The sequence below is a fragment of the Perognathus longimembris genome, chromosome 3 (assembly GCF_023159225.1).
Source record: "Perognathus longimembris pacificus isolate PPM17 chromosome 3, ASM2315922v1, whole genome shotgun sequence".
Lineage (NCBI taxonomy): Eukaryota > Metazoa > Chordata > Mammalia > Rodentia > Heteromyidae > Perognathus > Perognathus longimembris.
Window position 1 is genome coordinate 60,555,176 of NC_063163.1, and position 23,382 is coordinate 60,578,557.

Genomic DNA, 23,382 nt, shown 5'->3' on the forward strand with positions numbered 1-23,382 from the left:
ATTGTACAAATAAAATTTGTATAAAAAATGAATTTTTATTCTTTGTGTCGATACTAGGTCTTGAAACCAGGGGCTGTCTCTTAGCTCTTTCCTTTCAAGTTTGGCACTCTACCACTTGAGCCACAGCTGCTCTTCTGACTTTTTTGTGATTAATTGGAAATAAGAATCTCTTGGATTTTTCTGTCTGGGCTAGCTTCAAACTGTGATCCTCAGATCTCAACCTCTTTAGAAGCCAGTATTACAGGCATGAGCCACTTATGCCCAGCTAAATATTTAACAATTATTTTTAAAATTATCTTTAAGTAGTTGTACAAAGAAGGTGCCATATAACAAAACAGTTTATGAAAACAATGCATCTTGGTTGGTGTCCTCCCTTCAACATTCTCACCCCCCTTTGACTTCTTCTTCTTGCTTTTATTAGTTTTGTGGTATATACAATGAATTTTTGACTGCATTCTCCCCACTTTCCGGATTCATTTGTTTTCTACTCTCCCCTTGGCCCCATCACCCATCTTGGAAGTACCCATTTCCTAGTGTTGATTTTTTTGGTCTTTGTCTCCCCTCTTGGAAGTACCCATTTCCTGGTGTTGGTTTTGTTGGTCTTTGACAAAGATAGTACTATTTGAGCTCTCCATAGAGTCTGTTACACTTCAGTTAATTCATTTGTGAGCACTTGCATACCACCTGGTGTATTTTTACTTCTAGATTTATAGACACATTTTAGCTACCACAAATGAGGGAAAACATGCAACCTTTGTTTTTCTGGGTTTGGCTTCCTTCACTTAATATAACTTTTTCCATGTCTCTCCATTTCCTTACGAATGGTACAATATCATTCTAATAGATGAGTAAAATTCCATTGTGCATATATACCACATTTTCTCCATTCACCCATTGATGGACATCTGTAAATTTAAAATTTTAACTTATTTGAAGAAATGCTGTTCTAAGCAAAAATTTTCTGGGGAAGTACATTGTGGGGAGTGAGGAAGAAAAGAGGAAGATTATCAGCTTTTTAAGTGCCCATTACTGATTACTTTGGAAGCAGTATTTTGTTTTAATAAGATTTATTATTTTTCTACTGTAAGAGTAATGATTTTTTTCTACTAATAATATGGAAAATTAGTGGTCACTTTTTTAAAGAAAAAACACTATTTTACTACCCAAAGATAATCACTACATTTCTTTTTTAAAAATTTTTTAAAGTATATGTATGTGTATATGTGTGGGTGTAGATTTTGTGTTCCACTTCTAAAACTTCATACTGCATCACATAATGTTCTGCATTAAATTCTTAAAATGTTTTTATTATTATAAAAGTGAGGTACAGAGGGGTTACTGTTACATAAATCAGATAAAAGTATATTACTTTTTGGACAGTGTCACCTCTTCCCTCACTCCTAGTTTTTCCCTCCCATGTCCACCCATTTTCAATAGTGTCTATTGAGTACCACAGTTGCATTTGTTTGCCCTTTGCCTCTCCATTTCTGTGCTCTCCTTACCTTCCCAAAGACAGATAAATGAACAAACAGGACAAAAAGAAAGCAAATTGAAAATCAACCTCTGTTCCCATTTCCTGGAGTTCATTTCAAATAAATATTTTGTATGATCCGGAGCACATAAGCATTTTGCCTTTGTGCATTAAATTCTTTTAAATTTTCTTTGACTAGCTACAATGATGATCATCAAATGGATATTCTATGGCATTCATCCCTCTTTATTGATGTATTTTTTTTTTTTTTTTTGCCAGTCCTGGGGCTTGGACTCAGGGCCTGAGCACTCTCCCTGGCTTCTTCTTGCTCAAGGCTAGCACTCTGCCACTTGAGCCACAGCGCCACTTCTGGCCATTTTCTGTATATGTGGTGCTGGGGAATCGAACCTAGGGCCTCATGTATACGAGGCAAGCACTCTAGCCACTAGGCCATATCCCCAGCCCCTAATGTATTTTTTGATAGAATTTTATTGCTTTTATGGTGGGTAACCATTTTGTAGGTCAGGTCATGAGTACATTCCTTTTCTGAACAAGGTCACCCCTTCCTTAGTTTTTCTCTGGGGAAACAATTTTTAATGAGGATAGTTTGTTCTTTTAGCAAGAGGAAATAAAATGCACATGGGAAGAAAGAATAGAATCATGAGATGATTAATAATTTGGTTTTGAAGGTCTACAATATTTAAAAGACTGTTCATAACCTGCTGCTATAACTGCAAATAGATGTTTTTGTGAGGCTCAAATTCCCTGTCCCCCTGCTTTTCCCGGGGAGATGCCAAATCCCAAATTATGAAAGACACTCGGCTCTACTCCTCCTGTCTGAGGAAGGAGCAGAGGGTGTCTTTATGGGCTAAGCTGAGGAAAGATGCCAACACCCCCCCCATGTGTCCGGAGCAGAGGCAGGACAGAGATTTTGGGGAGCCAGTTTGGATGTTCCACCAGTGTCAAAGAACTTGAATCAGGGAGGGGTTTTTATAACGGTAATGGCGGGCTGGAAGAGGAGGGACTACTGAATATTAGCGATTGGCTAATGGGGCTGTCTCTCAGGTGATGTCATGGAACTTCCTCTATGGGCGGAGACCTCAGCCCCCCAAGGACCGGGCCTCTGGGGTCTCCGCCACTATGATGACACGCACATGCTCGTCCCCAGGGGCGGGGGCTTCTCTTCTGGTTGAAGCCGGAAAGAGGTGGGAGGGGCTAACTAGGCCATCCCCTCTTAAAGGCACAGCTATCCCCGTCCCCAACATGTTTTTAAGTTGGTAGTTGATTATTTTACCCCTTTTTCCCTTATAAGGGAGAATGACATAAAATTTCTAGTTTTCTGCATATCCCTGACAATTCCAATTCCACTCTCCAATGACATTTGAGAGTGTGTGTGTACCAGTATTTTTAAAAAAATTATTTATTGTCAAAGTGATGTATAGTATAGTATAGATGTATACGTATGACAGTGAGTACATTTCTTATCCAACTTGTTACCTCCTCCCTCATCGCCCCCCCTTCCTCCCTCCCCATTTCCCCTCCCTTCCATGAGTTGTACAATTGGTTTACAACATGTCGTTTTGTAAGTATTGCTGTTGCACTGGTTTGTCTTTGTCTCTCCATTTTGATACTCCCCATCCCTTCCCTAGTTCCAATACATGTATATACAATATCCAGGGTACCAAGATCAGTTACAGTGATATCAAGGGTAAAACCATGAGGAAGAAAGACAAGAGAAAAAGGCATAATTTCACATGGTATGTTGAAAATAACAACAATGATAAACCATGTGTTTCCATACTTGGAGTTCATTTGCTTAGCATCATCTTGTGTGTTCATATTGTACCAGTATTAATAAAGACAATGTGCATCTCACTGTTTCAGGCACTTAAGGAGGCCATGCAGCACAGACATATCTGTGCCAGGGGAATTCAGACCTGTGAAGGATGTAAATCATGCCATGAAGCGGAGATTCATTTTCTTTCTTTCTTTCTTTCTTTCTTTCTTTCTTTCTTTCTTTCTTTCTTTCTTTCTTTCTTTCTTTCTTTCTTTCTCTCTCTCTCTCTCTCTCTCTCTCTTCTTTCTTTCTCGGTTGTGGGGCTTGAACTCTGGGTCTGGGCGCTGTCCCTGAGCTGTTCAGCTCAAAGCTAGCGCTCTACCATTTGAGCCACAGCTCCACTTCTGGTTTTCTGGTGGTTAATTGGAGGTAAGAGTATCAGGGCCTTGATTTTCCTGCCCAAGCTGATGGGCTGGCTTTGAACCGTGTTCCTCAGATCTCAGGCTCCTGAGTAGCTAAGATTACAGGCATGAACCACTCGCATCTGATGAAGATGAGTTTTCTGAGGAAGGTCACGTCAGCTAAGCAGGAGTCCTGTGTAAGGAAGAATAATCTGAGTAAAAGCTTAGGCTGGACACAGAATAATCAATATTTAGTATGGGATAGTAAAGCAAATAGAATATAAACTTCAGTTTGCAAGCTTACCTCTTTCTGAATTCATTTTCTTAGTTTACTCTAGAATTTAAATAATAACTTTATATACTTGGTTTTTGTCCATACTGGGGCTTGAACTCAGCTCTCTTGCTCAAGGCTGGTGCCTCTACCACTTGATTGATGTTTTTAGCCTAGCTTTTTGCTGGTTAATTGGAGATAGTAGTGTTTTGGGGACTTTCCTGCCTGGACTGGCTTGGAAGTGTGGCCCTTGATTTTTTAGCTTTAGATAAAGGACCCATGGGTACAAAAAAATTTTTTTTTGCTTATTCATACTCATCACTGTTTCTTGCCCTTCTTCCTGTTAATGTTGATGTTTCCAGCCTTCTTTCACATTTGTACATTTGTAATGAGAGAATACCTGTGTTGCTTGTGACATATATGTTCCCTCAAAAGGTAGATTAAATTGAACATAGAATATTAAATAAAGCTTAATATTTTTTCACAAAATGAAGAGAAAATTGAAAATGATTCATATAGGTCCTAGGATTTAACATTATTTTTTACTGCTTTTGAAATGAGAAATATTCTTTTTCTTTTTTAGGTTGAACAAGTAAAATTACTTGACCGATTCAGTACCAACAACAAATCATTAACGGGAACACTGTATCTTACAGCCACACATCTATTATTTATCGACTCTCATCAAAAAGAAACCTGGGTAAGGAAGATCACAGAAAAATGTTTTCCATAGCACTAAAAATTGACTGGTCTACTATTCTTTATTTTGCGTAGAAATATATTTGAATATATTTGAGATATATTGAGATATATTGAGTATATATCAAATATATTCAAATATAAACATATAAAATATATAGCAGAATATAAATATATACACATAAAACAGAAATTTAATCATTGGTTACTTACCTCAAAACAAAAAAAGTTTTTTTGAGATAGGCTCTTATATGGTTCAGGCTGGTCTCTGACTCTTATGTAGCTCAGCTACCTTCCAACATGCAATTCTCTTGCCTTTACCTCTGGAGTGCTAGGATTATAGGCATACAACTATAACACTCAAAATATTTTAAGTGGCTCCTGAACTTCCTGAAGAGTGATGTCATGAGTAATATGGAATTCTGTAGGATACCAGGCACTCATCTCTATAAATAATTGAAAATAATTGTTCGTTAACTTTCAGTTTTTAAAAATTGAAATACATTAACTAATTGGATAGGTTATTTGATATATTTCAGTATTTTTATATGGAATTAAAATCATAGTACCTACGGGTACTATAAAGATTTTTTTTACTTTACTATAAAGATTACAATATATAATATAGACAAATGCATTTCATATGGATACAGAGATATACTTGAAAATGTATATATGCATCCTACAGTCTATAGTTGACTCAAATAATATACTGACTAGGTTTGATCTGTATGGATCCACTTGTAGGCTGATTTTGTCCTCGAGATTTGTAACACTTTGAAAAGACAGTGATATAAGTAGTATACAAGTACTGAATAAACCAAAGAAAAGTTTATGTCATGGATGCATAAAATGTATGCAGGTAACTTTGTCATTGACTACCATAAAATATACGTAAACCTATTATAGTTATAATTTGTCAAAATTGACACAGGCACAGAAAATAGAGAAATGTAGGCATGCAATATTATATCACAACTGCATAAAATTAGCCTACTATATACTATATTACTGTAATGATTTTGTTGCCACATGCATTGCTATTGTATGAGCTCAAGTGTTGTGAGTATCCACTTCCAATACTGTGAGTAGTGACTGTATGTGGTGGTGTATGCCTGTAATCTCAGTACTTACAGGTAGAGGTAGGAGGATCACCAGTGCCTGGGTAGTGGGGATATCTTGTCTCTGAAACAAAGTATCAATCAAAGGGCAGGAGGTGTAGCTCAAGTGGGAAGGGCATTTGCCAGGAATAGCCATGTCAAGGCCCTGGGTTCAACCCTTAGTATGGCAAAAAACACCCACCAAAACAACAAAAGATACATTTCATGTCTGTCTTTAGGAAATTGCATAAGATAGTAAAAATGATGTCTTGTCATTCTCATTTATCTTTCACTGCTTATAATGTATACCATATAAAGTATGCATTAGTCACTGATTTGTGTTATTAGTAATGTTTCCTTCCAGTCATCAGCAGGCTATTGATAGTGAAGGTTTTGGGGAGCCAAAAGTTATGCTTGGGTGTCTAACTGGGTAGATATTTCGGTGCCACTAAATCACATGATGTTGAAAAGTTAACTCTGCAAACATCTCTTATTTGTATAGCTAGCTAGCTAAATGGATATTTTAGAGTTTATCTTAGGTATTTGCCTGGGAGTAGCATGTCTTAGATAAGCATAATATATAACATACTGATTTTATATACAATATAATCTTAATATGTACTTCTTTAGAGCTATCATATAATTACATAACTCATTTAAGGATAATATGCTTAAGTATATATATTAAATGACATTTTGGATTTATTCTGAGTATTACACATTGTTTTGCCTCAGTGTTTTACAGCATTGCCATTGTCTATTTAAAGACTTTTGTCTGTGTGTTTGGATGTACAATTGTGCTGTTAACTTGCTAATTGTTGAGAAGTTTTCTTTTTGATTTAGTGTATTGGGTCTTTTCTTTTTTTATTATCTTTTCTTTTGTTTTAATTTATTTGTGTTTGTGATATAGATACTTGTACTTAGGACCTTGCATGTGCTGGGCAAGTGCTGTACCACCGAGCTACATCCCCAACCCCATTTTTTATTAATTTTATAAGAATTCTGTATCTTAATACTTTATCAGTTATATATGTCATTATTTGTTTCTTCAAGTATGTGGCTTGTCTTTTGTATATTTTTGTGTATATTTTATTTAAATTTAATTTGTGTGTGTGTGACATCGTTGGGGCTTGGATTGGAGGCCCTATGCTCCCACTCAGCTTACTCACAGCTGGTACTCTACCACTTGAGCCTATTCTTCCAGTTGTGGCTTTTTGCTAGTTAATTGAATATAAATGAGCCTCTCAGATTTGTCTTCCCAGGCTGGCTTCAAAGTGTGATCCTCAGATCTCAGCCTCATGAGTATCTAGGATTACAGATATGAGCCAGTAGTGCCTGGGCAGATTTTTTGGTTTTTTGTCATGGGGCTTGAACTCAGGCCTCGATGCTGTCTTTGAGCTCTTTTGCTTTACCACTTTGAGCCACAGCACCACTTCTGGTTTTCTTGTGGTTAATTGGAGATAAAGAGTCTCAAGGATTTTCCAGCCCTAGGTGGCTTTGAGCCATGATCCTCAGATCTCAACTTCCTGAATAGCTAGGATTACAGGCATGAGCACCTGTACCCAGCAGAATTTGTTTCCTTTACTTTTCCTCTCTTATTGTCTTTTAAGTAGTTTTACAAAGGGTTTTGATTCAGTATATTTATGAATACAGTTCATCTTGATTAAAGTTACCTTTCCAAAATTAATAAAAATTGAGAAATAGATTTTTTTTGGCACTATTGGGATTTACTACACTTGATCTTAGCCAAAAGGTGGAGAAGCAATAGTATTGGGATTTGAATCCAGAGCCTCATACTTGTTAACAAGGCTGGACCACTGTAATTAGAACCAATCTACTAATCCCTTTTTATGATGGTTATTTATTTATTTATTTACTTATTTACTTATTGCCAGTCTTGGGGCTTGAATTCAGGGTCTGGGCACTGTCCCTGAGCTTCTTTTTGCTTAAGGCTAGCACTCTGCCTCTTGAGCCACAGTGCCACTTCTGGATCTTTCTGTTTATGTGGTACTAAGGAATCAAACTCAGGGCTTTATGCATGCTAAGCAAGCACTTTACCACTAAGTCATATTCCCAACCTTATGATGGTTATTTTTAAGATAGGGTCTCATTTTATGCTGAGTCGGCCTGGACTTTGATAACTCCCATTTGCTTCCTCTTTAGCTTGAGATGATAGGCTTGCACTTTCTCCACCATGTGCCTATTTGTTGAGTCTTGTGAATTTTTATGCCAGGGCTAGTTTCAAATCACATTCCTCTAATCTCGAACTCCCAAGTAATTAGGATTGTAGGCCTGAGCCACAGTGCCTAGCTGGCAAAGATTATTTCAGTAATAAAGTATTATTGGTAGCAGTGAGAATGGAAATCATATATTTAAAATACCATCTAGGTATTGAGTTTATAGTAGGACTTTTTATCCACCCAGATGACACCCATATTTCTGGCTTGAATGTTAAGCTATTGGATATATTAAGTATGAGTGAGTGTGCACCAAATAACATTTTTTTTACTCTGTTTGAGGGTGGCATTCCTAACATTTAAGTGCTTTCTTGATTTTTTTTTTAATGCTGTAGATATTACATCACCATATTGCCTCAGTGGAGAAACTTGCTTTGACTACTTCTGGATGCCCACTTGTGATTCAGTGCAAGAACTTCAGGACTGTGCATTTCATTGTTCCCAGAGAAAGAGATTGCCACGATATCTATAACTCTCTACTGCAACTGTCTAAACAAGGTGTGGTACTTAGGGACTGAAGCATGTGTGCTAAATTTGCATAGGGTTTTCCAAGATACCTTTAAAATCTCATTAGTGTTTCATACTTTGTTATCCTGGTAGTCAGGTTCTTGTGTACTCTCTATCTCCCAAAATGGGTTAGAAATAACTAGAACTACTGTTCTTAATTGTAAGAAAGGTATACAAAGTAAGGATAATAAACCATTTATAGTAGATCAAAGAAACTGTAGATTTATTTTAACATTTTAAAAGCTTCTTGACAACAATTTGCCTGTGTTTTAACAGTGGGTTTTTAGGAGCAGGTCTATGTTCACTCTTTTCTTTTTGCACATAGAGCCTGTTACAGTCAATCCACAGTGTATTCCTCAGAGGGTTCTGACTCCAGGCTTTTTGAGCAGAAGAAAGTTCTCTCCTGAGTTTTGCAAGCATTGCTTTGGTCCACAATGGCCTGTATGATTATGTAATGTGATGCAATTTCATGTTCTCTATTCCACCTCTATGGCTCTAAATGTTTTTTGTTGTTTTTGTTTTGTGGTGGTCTTGGGACTTGAACTCTGGGCCTGGGTGTTGTCCCTGAGCTTTTGTGCTCAAGGCTAGCATTCTACCACTTGAACCACAGCTCCATTTCTGGCTTTTTTGGTGGTTAATTGGAGATAAGAGTCTCATGGAGTTTACTGCCTGGACTGGTTTCAAACAGTGATCCTTAAAGCTCAGCCTCCCCAGTAGCTAGGATTACAGGCCCCAGTGGCCCCAGGAAATTCTAAATTTTCTGTTTATTTTAGTTTTTTAGATAGGGCCTCATTGTATAGCCAAGATAGCTTGAACTTGCAATCCTCTGACTCAGCCTCCTAAATGCTGGGATCATAGGCATTGCCACTGTTACCCATCTTTACTATTAGCTTTTGTTTCATATCTCATGTAGGGAAAGGGGTACATAGGAAGATTATATTTGGTTTTAATTTTACATTTAAGAAAAGAAAAATTTCAATACAGAATTTAGCATACAAGTCTAATTGTATTTTTTTTTTTTTTGTCCTGTCCTGGGGCTTAAACTCAGCGCCTAAGCACTGTCCCTGGCTTCTTTTTTGCTCAAGCCTAGTTAGCACTTTGCCATCTTGAGCCACAGCACCACTTCTGGACTTTTCTATATATATGGTGCTGAGGAATCGAACCTAGGGCTTCACTCTTGCCACTAGGCCATATTCCCAGCCCTTAATTTTATTCTTTATTAGCTTCAACTTTTGAATTAAATCTCAAATGAATTTCATGTGTATGCCTTTTTTATATAATCATTTGCATTACAGAACTTAGAAGATAATATGTTCACATATCATCTCTTTGAAGGTTGAAAAATTGCTTTTATTTATAGTGTATTAGGCCCTATAAGTTACATATTAATGTTTTGTGTTTTTGTATTTTGTAGCAAAATATGAAGATCTCTATGCATTCTCTTATAATCCTAAGCAAAATGATTCAGAACGGCTGCAAGGTTGGCACCTCATCAACCTTGCTGAGGAATATAAGAGGATGGGAGTGCCAAATTCACATTGGCAGTTGTCTGATGCCAACAGAGAATACAAGGTAACTTACTGCTTTGGGGAGAAATTCAGAATATGTGAGGACCAGGGAGAGATGTCATAGTAGCAAGTGGTATGAATTGTAGCATGCTTTTCTTGAGATTTTTAAAAACTAGTGTATATTAATTGTACAAAGGGTTATATTATGGTATTTCCTTCTTTTTCCTTTCTTTCTTCCTTCCTTCCTTTCTTCTTTTCTCTTTTTTCTTTTCTTTCTTTTGGTTTAAGACCGGGTTTTGAGCTCTTCATCTGATGTTTTCTCTCATTGGTTGGCTGATGCTCTACCACATGAGCCACACCTCTAATCCTTTATTATGCTATTTGTCTATATACAACTGTTCTTGAATTTAAGTTTTAAAAGTTTTGGAATATTTCTTAACTTTATGATTTTTATACAATGAGGCAAATAGTTATTTGTTTACTATTTGCAGATTTGTGAAACTTACCCCAGAGAACTTTATGTGCCCTGGATAGCAAGCAAACCAATAATTGTTGGTAGTTCCAAGTTCCGGAGCAAGGGAAGATTCCCAGTTCTTTCCTACTATCATCAAGACAAAGAGGTAGGAACCTTCTGTTTGGAGTTTTGTAAAGACATATACTACCCAGGGACAGTAGTACTCAGGCCCTGAGTTCAAGCCCCAGGACTGGCAAAAAAAACAAAAACAAAAAACAAAAACAAAAACAAACAAAAAATATATATATACACACATACATATATATATATGATTGTTACTTAGTTACATCTATGAAATTTTAATATAAAACTACCCTGAAGGGCTGGGAATGTGGCTTAGTGGTAGAGTACTTACCTAGCATGCATAAAGCCCTGGGTTCGATTCCTCAGCACCACATAAACAGAAAAAGCTGGAAGCGGCCCTGTGGCTCAAGAGGTAGGAGAGCTAACCTTGAGCAAAAGAAAGCCAGGGACAGTGCTCAAGCCCCCAGACGGGCAAAAAAAAAAAAAAAAAGAGTGTTTATGTTCATTTTCTTAGAAAATATTGGTAAAACTTAGGGAACCTCAAGATATTGAAACAGAATTTAATTAAATCAGATTTCATAGTTAGTATGTTCTAATGGTCTTAGTTTTAAATACATGACGTATTTCCAAGCATTTTTGAGTCATATCTTAGAGACCTCTGTATAATCGGTTTTCTGTCTTTAAAATTAGGCTGCCATATGTCGATGCAGTCAGCCACTGTCGGGATTCAGTGCCCGGTGCCTGGAGGATGAACATTTGCTTCAAGCCATTAGTAAAGCCAACCCAGCCAATCGCTACATGTATGTTGTGGATACCAGGCCCAAAGTATGTATCTTAAGTGCATGCAGTCTGCTCCTGCCATTATCTTTTATTGCTTTAATCCTGCTTTGAAACAAATGGAGGCTAATGATGCAAAGGAAATTAGTCCTTTAAGGGATACCAACTTAGAAGACTAGTTCTTAATAATTGAGGTGCCAAATTATGTTTTTTGGTGTACATTTGTGTAACTTTAAGAAAATTAAATTTTATTTATGTACTATATATGTGTGTGTATATGTACATACACATATATAATTATATGTATATTTATGTTTGTGTGTGCATGCCCTGGTACTGAGGCTTGAACTCAGGGCCAGAGTGCTGTCCCCTTAGCTTTTTCACTTTACAACTTGAGCCATACCTCTGTTTTTGAAAGTCTGTGAAAGCTCACAGACTTTCCTTCCTGGCCTGGCTTCCAACTGCGATCCTCAGCAGTGCCCAGGGGAACTCTTGATGGTGTCTAAACCTTACATTATTGTGAAGAAATATCAATTTTTAAAGTCATTCTTAATTTGTAACACATTTTGCTTTAAAATAATTTGACCTTAATAAGTAACAATAGCGAGGTAACAACCTAGGAAACATTGAACAAGAGCATTAAAAATAATGACAGGAAATTGTTACTCTGTAAAACACCTGTGGTATAAGGCTATACATTTTTACCACTGGGATCAAGTCAGAATCCTTTCTATTTCAATTTTTTTGCCAGTCCTGGGGCTTAGACTCAGGGCCTGAGCACTGTCCCTGGCTTCTTTTTGCTCAAGGCTAGCACTCTGCCAACTTGAGCCACAGTGCCACTTCTGCCTGTTTTCTGTATATGTAGTGCTGGGGAATTGAACCCAGAGCTTCATGTATATGAGGCAAGCACTCTTGCCACTAGGCCATATCCCTAGCCCCTCCTTTTAAATTTTTATGAGCACAGTTAAGCAGCCACTACATGTAAGGACCTGAAGTTAAAGTCATTAAAATCTTCAATGGTAATAGCTAACTTTGCTTTTAATTTTTATTATAGCATCGCATGCAGAGCTGGTGGGATACACAAAAGGACATTGGCAGAATTATAGTGAGGATTTCTTCAAAAATCTGGAATGATGAGAAAATAAGAGAAAGCGATGAGAAAAAGCGAGTGAGCAAAATAGAACACAAATCAATTTTAGGCAGCTTGCAAAAGGAATTCTATTTGTCATAGAGTCATTATCATCATTAGATGAGATGACAGAGGAACAGAAGATGAGAGTCATAGGAAATAGTAACAATTAGAAATTGGTGATTCATCATCTCTTATTTTGTTGAAATTTTTTTTTCTAGGAGTTAGGAGTTGGTGATATTTTCTGTAAGAAAAAATTCAATCTATACCTTGTACAATCTGGATTGATTAATTATTAGTTATATTAAATATAAGATGTGATTATAGTACAAAACTTTTTGAAAGGTGGTACTGGGGATTGAACTCAGAGCCTAGTGCTTGCTAGGCAGGTACTCTATACTTGAGCCACTCTTACCTACCCTTACCTATCTTGAGATAGTGTGCTGCTTTATTGCCCAAGCCAGCCTGGACTCTGATCTTCCTACTTATTATTCACATGGCTACAAACAACAGGCAGTACTGTACCACTGCACTAACTATTGGTTGAGATGGAGTCTTGTGAACTTTTTTTTTTTTTTTTTTTTGGGTCCAGGCTGGCTTTTGAACCCTAATCCTCCAATAGCTACCTCCCAAGTAACTAAGATTATAGGCTTAAGCCACCACACTCAGCAATATCAGATTTTTGGAAGATGAAGTCTGATTGTGATTTGTATGAATAATTGTCTTCTACACAGAAAATACACCTTTCTTTTCTAAGAAAATGAGTAATAATAATTAAGCTCTCTTAATTTTACCGTAGTATCTTTAAAGATGCTGAGTCAATAAATACAATTTAACTGTAGCTGTTACAAACCTAGAGCCCCCAGCTAGAGAAGGAAAGGTTTTTCTCTTCTACTTTTAGATTTTCTTTCATCCAAATTCACGAGAAAGGTCATCCTAAATTGTAGTAACATACTGTATGAAATCCTATTCTGAAAGAAGTAAGCATACCAAATTCTCACAGAATCTTGAATAACATGGTATAATAATGAATGACCATGGCAGTCTATTTCCTCTAGAAACAAGTTCATTTTTTTTATCCATTTCTTACAGGTCTATCAGGCTAGTGAAATATGTACTCTCTTATACAGTTCATCGCCCTCCAGTTATGTCTAACATGCAGACCTTAATCTGTAGACATTTCACATCAGATTTTCAGGCCCTAGGGATTCTAAGTCTTGTTTGGAAGTGAATCTCAGTTTGATTCTTTAAATGAAAAGCTCTCCAACTCTACTTAACTCTAAGTCATTTAAGATTGAGATAGAAGGTATTCCTATGTTTATAGACATATGATATGGGAACTGACTGAAAACATAGTTTCCTAACTTGTGGATACTTCCTGTCTGGATTTTCCTTTACACATCAGCCATATCATTACTTTATTTGTATTTTTGGTATCGTGTGACATTCTTGCCTATTTAAAAAAAACAGATAACTTGTTCAGTTTTGATGATTTCCTTTAAGTTCTCTTCTACCTAAAATGTGACTTATATAGTTATTTTATGACATTTTGGCAAGTTAATTTTAAAGATAAAAGTAATTTGATTTTCAATGTCTAACATTTTAAATTTTAGCTGAATGCCATAGCCAACAGAGCAGCTGGAAAAGGTTATGAAAATGAAGACAACTATTCTAATATTAGATTTCAGTTTGTTGGAATAGAAAATATCCATGTAATGAGGTCCAGCCTTCAGAAATTGTTGGAAGGTATGATTATTGCTTACCTTTTAGACATCTTTGCTGATCTCAGATAATTTAAAATTTTCTAGCAGCCGCATCAAAAAAGTCAAAAGTAAGCATGTAAAATTGATAGTGTATCCTCTTAATATATTAAAATTTTGACATGTAGTCAGTATAAAAGTATTGATATTTTAGTTACCATTGTCTTAGAACTCAGTTGTATATTTTACACTTATAATGCACCTCATTTTGACTTGTTCACATTTCAGTAGCTACAATTGGGTAGTATCTATTACATTAGTACAATTCTAATGGTTTTGTAAAAAAAAGTTATTAAGAGATTCTTGAGTAACCAGTAAAATTAGTATTTATGCTACTGTTTCACCTAAATATGAAGCTATCTTTCCAATCATGACTTAGAATTAAAAAATTAAAATATGAAATATTAGTTAAACATTTGTTGCATTGCTTTAAATGAGATTAGAACATTTTTTTACATAAAAGGAAGGACAGAAAAATGTACCCTCCAAATCATTAAGATTCTAATAGTATATTTCTTTTGTAAAAAGCCTTGCATATTTATTTTATCCTTTTTCAATTTTCTCACCTTGAGAGAGCTATAAAAAGACAAGTGGAAACTCTAGTCTCATTCTTTATTTTTTAATGTAATTTTTATGTTATTATAAAGGTGATGCACAAAGGGGTTACAGTTACATAAGTCAGGTAAAGAGTACATTTCTTTTTTTTTTTTTGCCAGTCCTGGGCCTTGGACTCAGGGCCTGAGCACTGTCCCTGGCTTCTTCCCGCTCAAGGCTAGCACTCTGCCGCTTGAGCCACAGCACCGCTTCTGGCGGTTTTCTGTATATGTGGTGCTGGGGAATCGAACCTAGGGCCTCGTGTATCCGAGGCAGGCACTCTTGCCACTAGGCCATATCCCCAGCCCTAAAGAGTACATTTCTTTTTGGACAATGTCACCCTCTTGCCTCATTCTTACTGCAATTTTTTTTACCTCTATTTTTTTTAGTGAATGGCACCAAAGGGCTCGCTGTCAACGATTTCTATTCTGGTTTGGAGAGCTCAGGATGGCTCCGCCATATCAAAGCTGTTATGGATGCTGCAATCTTCTTAGCCAAAGTAACTTTATCTCTCATACTTGATTTGGAGACTTAAATTGATTGTGAAGGGGTGGATTTATCCTGTTCTGTATTGATGTCAAACCTCTGGGTCACTTTAATTTGAACTTTAAAAATATTGTGTGTCACTTACCCGAAAGGCTTGAAATCTTCAAATTCTTTGAAATGTTTTTATGTATATCTGTTTTTTGTTTGTTTTGAATTATGCTACAGTAACATTATTACTGCAGGTAGAGTACTTTTTTAAAAATACAATGCCTGATAGTATGATTTTCAAGTAAATAGACTTACTGATTTATGTAAAAGGCATACTGTTAGAATCTAAGCATGTCATCTTTCTTTTCAGGCAATAGTGCTTGAAAATGCAAGTGTGTTGGTACATTGCTCAGACGGTTGGGATAGGACATCCCAAGTCTGTTCCCTTGGTTCGCTTTTATTGGATTCCTACTACAGGACAATTAAAGGATTCATGGTAAGGATTTACTATGTTAGGCCAGTGGTTCTTGGACAGAAGTAATTCTGTTCCCTCATAGAATGTTTGACAATGTTTGGAGACACTAAAGGCAGTGGTGTAGCTGGCAGACAGTGGAAATAAGCTTAATGTAATGCACAGGATGGCCCTATAACAAAGAATTACCTGGCTTCAAAATGTCAGTACTGCTGAGGCTGAGAGACCTTGAGTCAGACTGTTTTCCATATCTGTGGCAAAATAAGATTTAAGACTTTTTCTGTTTTTCCCACCTCTAAAATATATCTATAGAAATACTCAGTTTTTCTCCTTATTTTTATCTAATAAAAGTAACACACTAACAAAAAGGCATGAATAAGAATTCTTGAAAGCTATATTCTAGAGGGAACTTTCTACTTAAAATACTTTCATTAAGTATAACATGGTAGATATGTTTTATTTATGAAGCTTAAAATTCGGTTTGGACAAATTTCTCCATTCTGAAGATAAAGCCTTGGTTAATGCTATTTGTTGGTTTTCTTTTTCTTTTTTTTTGTTTTTGGCCAGTCCTGGGCCTGAGCACTGCCCTTGGCTTCCTTTTTGTTCAAGGCTAGCAATCTACCACTTGAGCCACAGCTGTACTTCTGGCCTTTTCTGTTTATGTGGTGGTGAGGAATCAAACCCAGGGCTTCATGCATGCAAGGCGAGTGAGCACTCTACGGCTAAGCCATATTCCCAGCCCCTGGTTTTCTTTTTAATGTCTGCTCAGATTAACTTTTCTTCAGGACATTAGTGGCACATTTATTTTCTCTAATTTTTTTGTCATCATCAAAAGTTTTCTGAAACTGTATTTGTTAATTGACTTGCCAGTTAACTTCCTCTTAGCTGACTTTGGTTGTACAAGGGAGGACTTTATTGTGACAGTTTCACATGTGCATAGAATATATTGTGATCAATCTCATCCCTCTATCACTCTCCCACATCCCACTCCCCCTGCTTGAAATAAATGCAATAGGTTTCATAGTTTTATTTTCATACATGCAAATAAACTACTTTTACCATGTTCATCTTCATTCAGCCTATTTGCCCTTCCCACTCCCAAGGATGCCCCTCTCAGTCTACTTTACTTTGCTATCATTCATTTTTTTTGTGTGTACTAACTATACCAAAGTATTTCAGTGTGCCTATATTTTACTCAGAATAATCTTCTCTGTTGCTTTCTTTTTTCCTGCCCCAACCTCCTATTGGTCAAGCTTCCTTATGCCATCTTCATATATAATTGCAATGTACTTAGAATTTATTCAACCTCCATCTTTCTTTTTTGAATTATTATTAAGTAATTGTTCAAAGAGGTTACAGTTCCATAAGTCAGGTTATAAGTACAATGCTTCCTGATCAGTGTCACCCCTTCCCTTCCATCCTTCTTTTTCCCTTTCCCCTTTCCTTCCTCTTAAATAATCCCATAGTTAGAATCATGTTCTATGTGTATGTTTGTTTGTATGTTATGTATATGAACACAGATATGTTTACACATGTATACAAACATACATATGTTCATATCATGTATTTGTGGACATGTATATATAGTGCCATGTCCACAAAAATATATATAATGTGTGTGTATACGTGTATAAAATGTCCACAAATGTATGTCTTTAGGTCAAGGTTCTACATATGAGCAAAACCATACATGTTGGGCTTTTTGAGCATAGCTTATGATCAGATTATCTTTTAAAATTTACATGCTAATATATGGTGAGAAAAAGATATTAGACAGTTTTCCTAAGTACACAGTAATTAAATACAGTGCCACTGTAGAGCAAGGGAAGATTTAAAATCATTCATTTTCAGTACTCTTATTTTGTGCTGCTAACATATTGAATCTGGGATAGACTAAATGCAAATAAGAAAACAGCTAATAAGGTAATGTTCAACTTACTTTAGGATTACAAGATAAGCTATGTTTTTCTTTTCAGTTCCAGTTGCATCGGAATAAAATCACAAAGCTGGGTGCTGGTGGCTCACACCTGTAATCCTAGCTGCTCTGGAGGCTAGGCTCTGAGAATCATAGTTCATAAGCTAGCCTTGACAGAAAAGTGTATGAAACTCTTATCTCCAGTTAGCTACCAAAAATCTGGAAGTGGAGCTGTGGCTCAAGTGGTAGAACACAAGCATTCAGTGAAAAGTTAAGGAACAGCACCCAGGCCCTGAATTGAAGCCTCAGGAAAGGCAGGCGCGCGTGCGCACATGCGCGCGCGCGCACGTTAAAACAGATCTGTGGTCAATTCTAAAACTCTTGTTGTTCCCTCTCCTCTCCCCCTCCCCCCAGCTGCTGCAGGGATGAAATCCTTCACTAGAATCTCCTCTAGCCTCTGATTTACGCCAAAACTTCTCTTTGATAATTTTGTTTTATATTTTTTATGCCAGTACTGGTGCTTGAACTTGGGGCCTTTCATTTGGCATTTTTTTGGTGGGGGGGTTCGGGAGGTCTGCAGCTTAAGATGGTACCTCAAGACTACAGCCACATGTATTCTTTTTTTGTGTAATTTATTTATTAATTAAACACAAATTTTTTGACAAGGTGTTGTGCAAAAAGGGTACAGTTACATAGTAGGGGGCTGGGGATATAGCCTAGTGGCAAGAGTGTCTGCCTCGGATACACGAGGCCCTAGGTTCGATTCCCCAGCACCACATATACAGAAAATGGCCAGAAGCGGCGCTGTGGCTCAAGTGGCAGAGTGCTAGCCTTGAGCGGGAAGAAGCCAGGGACAGTGCTCAGGCCCTGAGTCCAAGGCCCAGGACTGGCAAAAAACAAAAAACCAAAAAAACAGTTACATAGTAGGGCAGTGGGTACATTTTTTGTGATATCTTACACCCTGTTTTTCTTTCCCTTCCCTAGGTCAGGTAGACATATATACAATACACAATGTACCAAGAACCTATACAGTAGCCACGTGGCCTACGCCCAAGAAAATTCACCTAGGGCTTTAAATGTAATGTCGACATTAGACAGTATGTCGACAGTAGTCTTATTCATTTGGCATTTTTGATGAAGCCCTGTGCTCCACCACTTGAGCTATGCCTTCACTTCTGGGTTTTGGCTTTAAGAATTTCTGGACTTTTCTGCCCAGCCTGGCTTCAAACTCCAATCCTCAGATATCAGCTTTCTGAGTAGCTAGGATTACAAGAGTGAGCCACAGGTGCCCAGCTAGTCCTAAGCTTTTCTGATATATAAAAGGTGATGAAAAGCAGAGTTTCCAGGGAAATTAATTGTTCATGTATCAAACCTTTATTGAGCATCTACTGTGTGCCAGACACTATTCTGGATCTTGCAGACATAGACAAGAAAGAAATGTGAGGGTGAAGGAAGACAAATATGGTTTGTACTATGTGCATGTATGAAAATGGAATAATGAAACCTGTTGAAATTGTTTTAACAAGCAGGGAGGGAGGAGGAAGGAGAGCAATGGAGGACAAAAATATGATTCAGGCTGCATTGTAAATAAATATGGATATGTCAGAATGAAACTTCCCTTGTAAAACTAATAGAAGCTAATAAAATATTTCAGTGGGTTTGATAAATGGGGAAGCCATGACAGAGGAAACACTATAATAGGGTGGATATGTAACATTTGGATTTGAATATCAGCTACTGTTTTCATTGCTCTTGTTATTTATTTATTTATTTATTCATTCATTCATTTTGTTTTGTTTTTTGTTTGTTTGTTTTGTTTTTTGGGCCAGTCCTGGGGCTTGGACTCAGGGCCTGAGCACTGTCCCTGGCTTCTTTTTTGCTCAAGGCTAGCACTCTGCCACTTGAGCCACAGCGCCACTTCTGGCCATTTTCTGTATATGTGGTGCTGGGGAATCGAACCCAGGGCCTCATGTATATGAGGCAGGCACTCTTGCCACTAGGCTATATCCCCAGCCCTCATTCATTCATTTTTGACTGGATTTTGTTTGCTATGTAGCCCAGGTTGACCTCAAACTTGAAATCCTCCTGCCTCAGCCTCCTGAGTGCTGGGATTATTGAAGTGCTCCACCATACCCAATATTCTTTCTTTTTAATCACTTCAGGAAAAATAATTCCAGAAAATAAGTTTATGCAAGTAAGGTACAAGTAAGCCAAAAAGTTTGAAAACTCCACCTTCATCATCATCTCAGAGTCAACTCTTGTTAACATTTTAGTTTATATTTCTTAGAGTATGTTTCGTATGTCATCTTTAATGTGCACCCTTTTTAGTATAGTAGTACTGCTTTACACTGTATACTTTTCAGTTAAAAATATATAAATACAACTGAATTAGTTATGAAATTACTCTTTTGTGTATTTGTATACTGTAACTCAAGTTCTGGCTGTTTTCTGTTTATAGTTTTTATTTTGTTCTAAATAGCTATAAAGTGGATTTTTACTTTTTTTCTGTTAAGGTTTTAATAGAAAAAGATTGGATCTCATTTGGACATAAATTTTCAGAGAGGTGAGTGGCTGTTAATATACTTATATCATTTTTTCCCTGTGGTTTTAGAGATAGGGTTTCATATCCCAGACTTACCTGGAACTCTGTGTAGGCCAGACTGATCTCATCAGCTTCCCCAGGTCTGAGATTACATGTGTGTGTTGGTAGTCCTGGCACCACTTAGGACATACATAAAATTAGAGTGTTGCATGTTTCTAATTTTTTGTGTATGTGTGTCAGTCCTGGAGCTTGAACTCAGAGCCTGACTGCCTGTCCCTGCTTTTGCTCAAGGCTAATGCTCTATCACCTGAGCCATGGCTGTAACTGCCTTTTTCTGGCTTTTTTTGGTAGATTATGAGAAAAGTCTCATAGACTTGCCTGCCTAGGCTAGCTTTGAACCACAATCCTCAGATCTCAGTCTCCTGAATATCTAGGACTACAGGCATGAGCCACCAGTGCCTGGCTGTTTCTGTCCCCTATGAATTTTTGCATGTGTAACGGGGTGAAAGTGCTGTATGAAGTCAGATTTAATTTTTCCTCTCATTTCAATTCTAATATCTTTGCTAATTTTCAGGGTTAGTTATTAACCAAAAATGACTATATTGGCTGTTCTGTAATATTTCGAAAGTAACAACTTCTTTAAAATTGTGGTTACAAAGCTGGATACTGGCGGCTCTTGACTGTAATCCTAATTAGTATGCTAGCCCAGGAAGAAAGTTTTACTCTATCTCTAACCAGCAAAAAAAAAAAAAAAAGACTGGGTATATGGTTCAAGTGGTAGAGGGCCAGATGAGCAACGAAGCTGAACGAGTGGAAGGGCCTGAGTTCAAACCTCAGTATTGGCAAAACCAAAAAACTGTGGTTATAAAATTCATAGATAAGAATGGCTTCAATACACTGCTATTTTTTGTGCTCATGTACTAGTGTTTTAGGATTCTTTTATGTGTGTATTATATATGTATGCTATGTGCGTAACTATGTTTTATTTTTGTGTGTACATTTATGATTCTTTCATACAGGACTTCTTTCCAAAGCATTTTTAAAAGTTTGCTTTCCTGGTGGTTTAGGTGTGGCCATTTGGACGGTGACCCCAAGGAAGTCTCACCAGTGTTTACTCAGTTTTTGGAATGTGTGTGGCATTTGACGGAACAGTTCCCACAGGCTTTTGAATTCAATGAAGAATTTCTTCTTCAGATCCATGAACATATTCATTCATGTCAATTTGGGAACTTCCTTGGAAATTGTCAGAAGGAAAGAGAAGAGCTCAAGTAAGATGGCTTGATTTAAATAGATTTTGTTTTATTTTCTTCATAACAGGTCCTATAACCATAAATAGTGGTTTTCTGAACAAAATGTCTAACAGTGTGAAATAGAACTGAACTTGAATTGTAGGTTTTATTGTCTGTATTTCTGAATCTAAGTGCTTTCCTAACATCTCCCACCCTCACAGTAATAGTAAAATTCATGCTGTAATCTGTTTTGAAGTGTGATATACACAGAGAAAAGTACATATAGTGAAAGTGTTCAGGCTAGTAAGTCTATGCAGACTCACACCTATGTAACAAGCTCCCAGAATAGGAACTGTTACCTGTACTCTAGAAATGTTTGTGGTGCTGATTTTCAGTTTGAGTATGTATTTTAGAATAGACAAATATTTATAATTTTGCTTCCCAGAAAACACCGATCACTAGTTTTAAAGTATGGTGGATTTTTAAAGTGTTGGTTTGTGAACTGGGCAGCAGAGCTTATACCTGTAAACCTATATACTATATACTCAGGAGGCTGAGATCTGAGAATCACAATCTGAAGCAAGCCTGGGCAGAAAAGTCTGTGTGACTCTTAATTTTCACCTAACCAGCAGATATGATTGGCAGGTATCATTCATGTCTAGAAGTGGAGTTGTGGCTCAAGTGGTAGATAGAGCACCAGCCTTGAGTGAAAAAGCCAAGTGAGGGCATGAGGCCCTGAGTTCAAGCCCAGTACCAGCACAAAAAGAGAGAAGAAGAAGTGAATGAATATTTCATAGGTCATCATCCTCTAAGATAACACCTATGGGAGACATGGAAAAATGAGAAGATTGTCTACTTTCTCCCTCACAGCCATTCTGCCCTTCACCCATGTGTTCTTTCTCTCCCTTTCCACGCCTAGAGTGCTGGAATTATTCCCAGTTTACTACATACTCAGATTTGCAATATAACTGGCATTTAGAACTTTGCATCATGTCCTAACTTTGCCTGTTTCTCTTGTTTGTATTCTTGTATTCCTACCCCATGATACTTGACATTGTGCCCTAGATATAGCATTAAGAGAATTAGGCCAAATGGAGCTACAATAGTAGCTTGGCCCACGTTTGTATGTGTAGTAGCAATAGCTAGAACAAGGACCAAGGCTTTACAATTGTGTGGCTTGAGGGGGATCCTATAAAGTATATGGTTTCAAGAACAAAAAAATAAGGTTATACTACTATATTGTGTTCAAGAAAAATGGTTTTTAACTTACGTGGTTAGGAATAAAAAGCAAAAAAAAAAAAAACCAAAACAAACCAGAATTCATAGAGATGAATGTGTGGATTCCTAAAATCTACTTTGAAAGCATTTTTCTGATTTATAAAGATGATTTTAGTAGTAATACTACATTTCTGAACAAGATCTTTGTTTCTCTCGTTGTATTAAGATTGAAGGAGAAGACTCACTCCCTGTGGCCATTTCTTTTGGAGAACCAAAAGAAATACTTAAATCCTCTGTACAGTTCCAAGTCTCAGAAATTTACAGTTCTGGAGCCAAATACAGTCTCTTTCAATTTTAAGTAAGTTGGCATCATTGTAGTTTTGTTACTTGATTTTTTTCAAACATAATTTAGTGAATCTTTAAATTTTTGTTAAGAGTTTTTAATCTTTAACATTTTAAGGAACATTTAAAATTATACATAGTGTGTAGTGTGATAATTGGATACATATATACAATGTGTAATGACCAAAGGATATTAGTTATCATTTCTAAGTCTTTAAAAAAATTGACTCATAATTGTATTTATGAGATACATTTTGCTATTTTTAGTACTGTAACAGTGTATAATGATCAAATCAGGGTAATGTTTTCTTCTCCTTATCATTGTATTTGGAGTCTTTGAGCTCCTCTCAGTTGCTCATAAAATATACAGCAGGATAGTGAATATATTCATTGAAAAACATTAAAGTTTATTATTTCTGCC

At 36.8% G+C, this 23,382-nt stretch overlaps 1 protein-coding gene across 2 annotated transcripts in view; it reads left to right on the forward strand.

The window, feature by feature from the left end:
* Positions 1-23,382, forward strand: part of Mtmr6 (myotubularin related protein 6) — a 40,968-nt gene that overhangs the window by 13,669 nt on the left and 3,917 nt on the right. The window contains exons 2-13 of one of the 2 annotated variants that reach the window (XM_048341630.1): positions 4,504-4,620; positions 8,292-8,454; positions 9,878-10,035; positions 10,463-10,591; positions 11,200-11,334; positions 12,341-12,454; positions 14,029-14,161; positions 15,159-15,268; positions 15,614-15,739; positions 20,144-20,193; positions 21,240-21,440; positions 22,846-22,977. In XM_048341630.1, coding sequence (XP_048197587.1) covers positions 4,504-4,620; positions 8,292-8,454; positions 9,878-10,035; positions 10,463-10,591; positions 11,200-11,334; positions 12,341-12,454; positions 14,029-14,161; positions 15,159-15,268; positions 15,614-15,739; positions 20,144-20,193; positions 21,240-21,440; positions 22,846-22,977 — 1,568 coding nt within the window. The remainder of the gene's footprint in view (positions 1-4,503; positions 4,621-8,291; positions 8,455-9,877; positions 10,036-10,462; positions 10,592-11,199; positions 11,335-12,340; positions 12,455-14,028; positions 14,162-15,158; positions 15,269-15,613; positions 15,740-20,143; positions 20,194-21,239; positions 21,441-22,845; positions 22,978-23,382) is intronic. The other variant, XM_048341629.1, reaches the window with a different exon arrangement.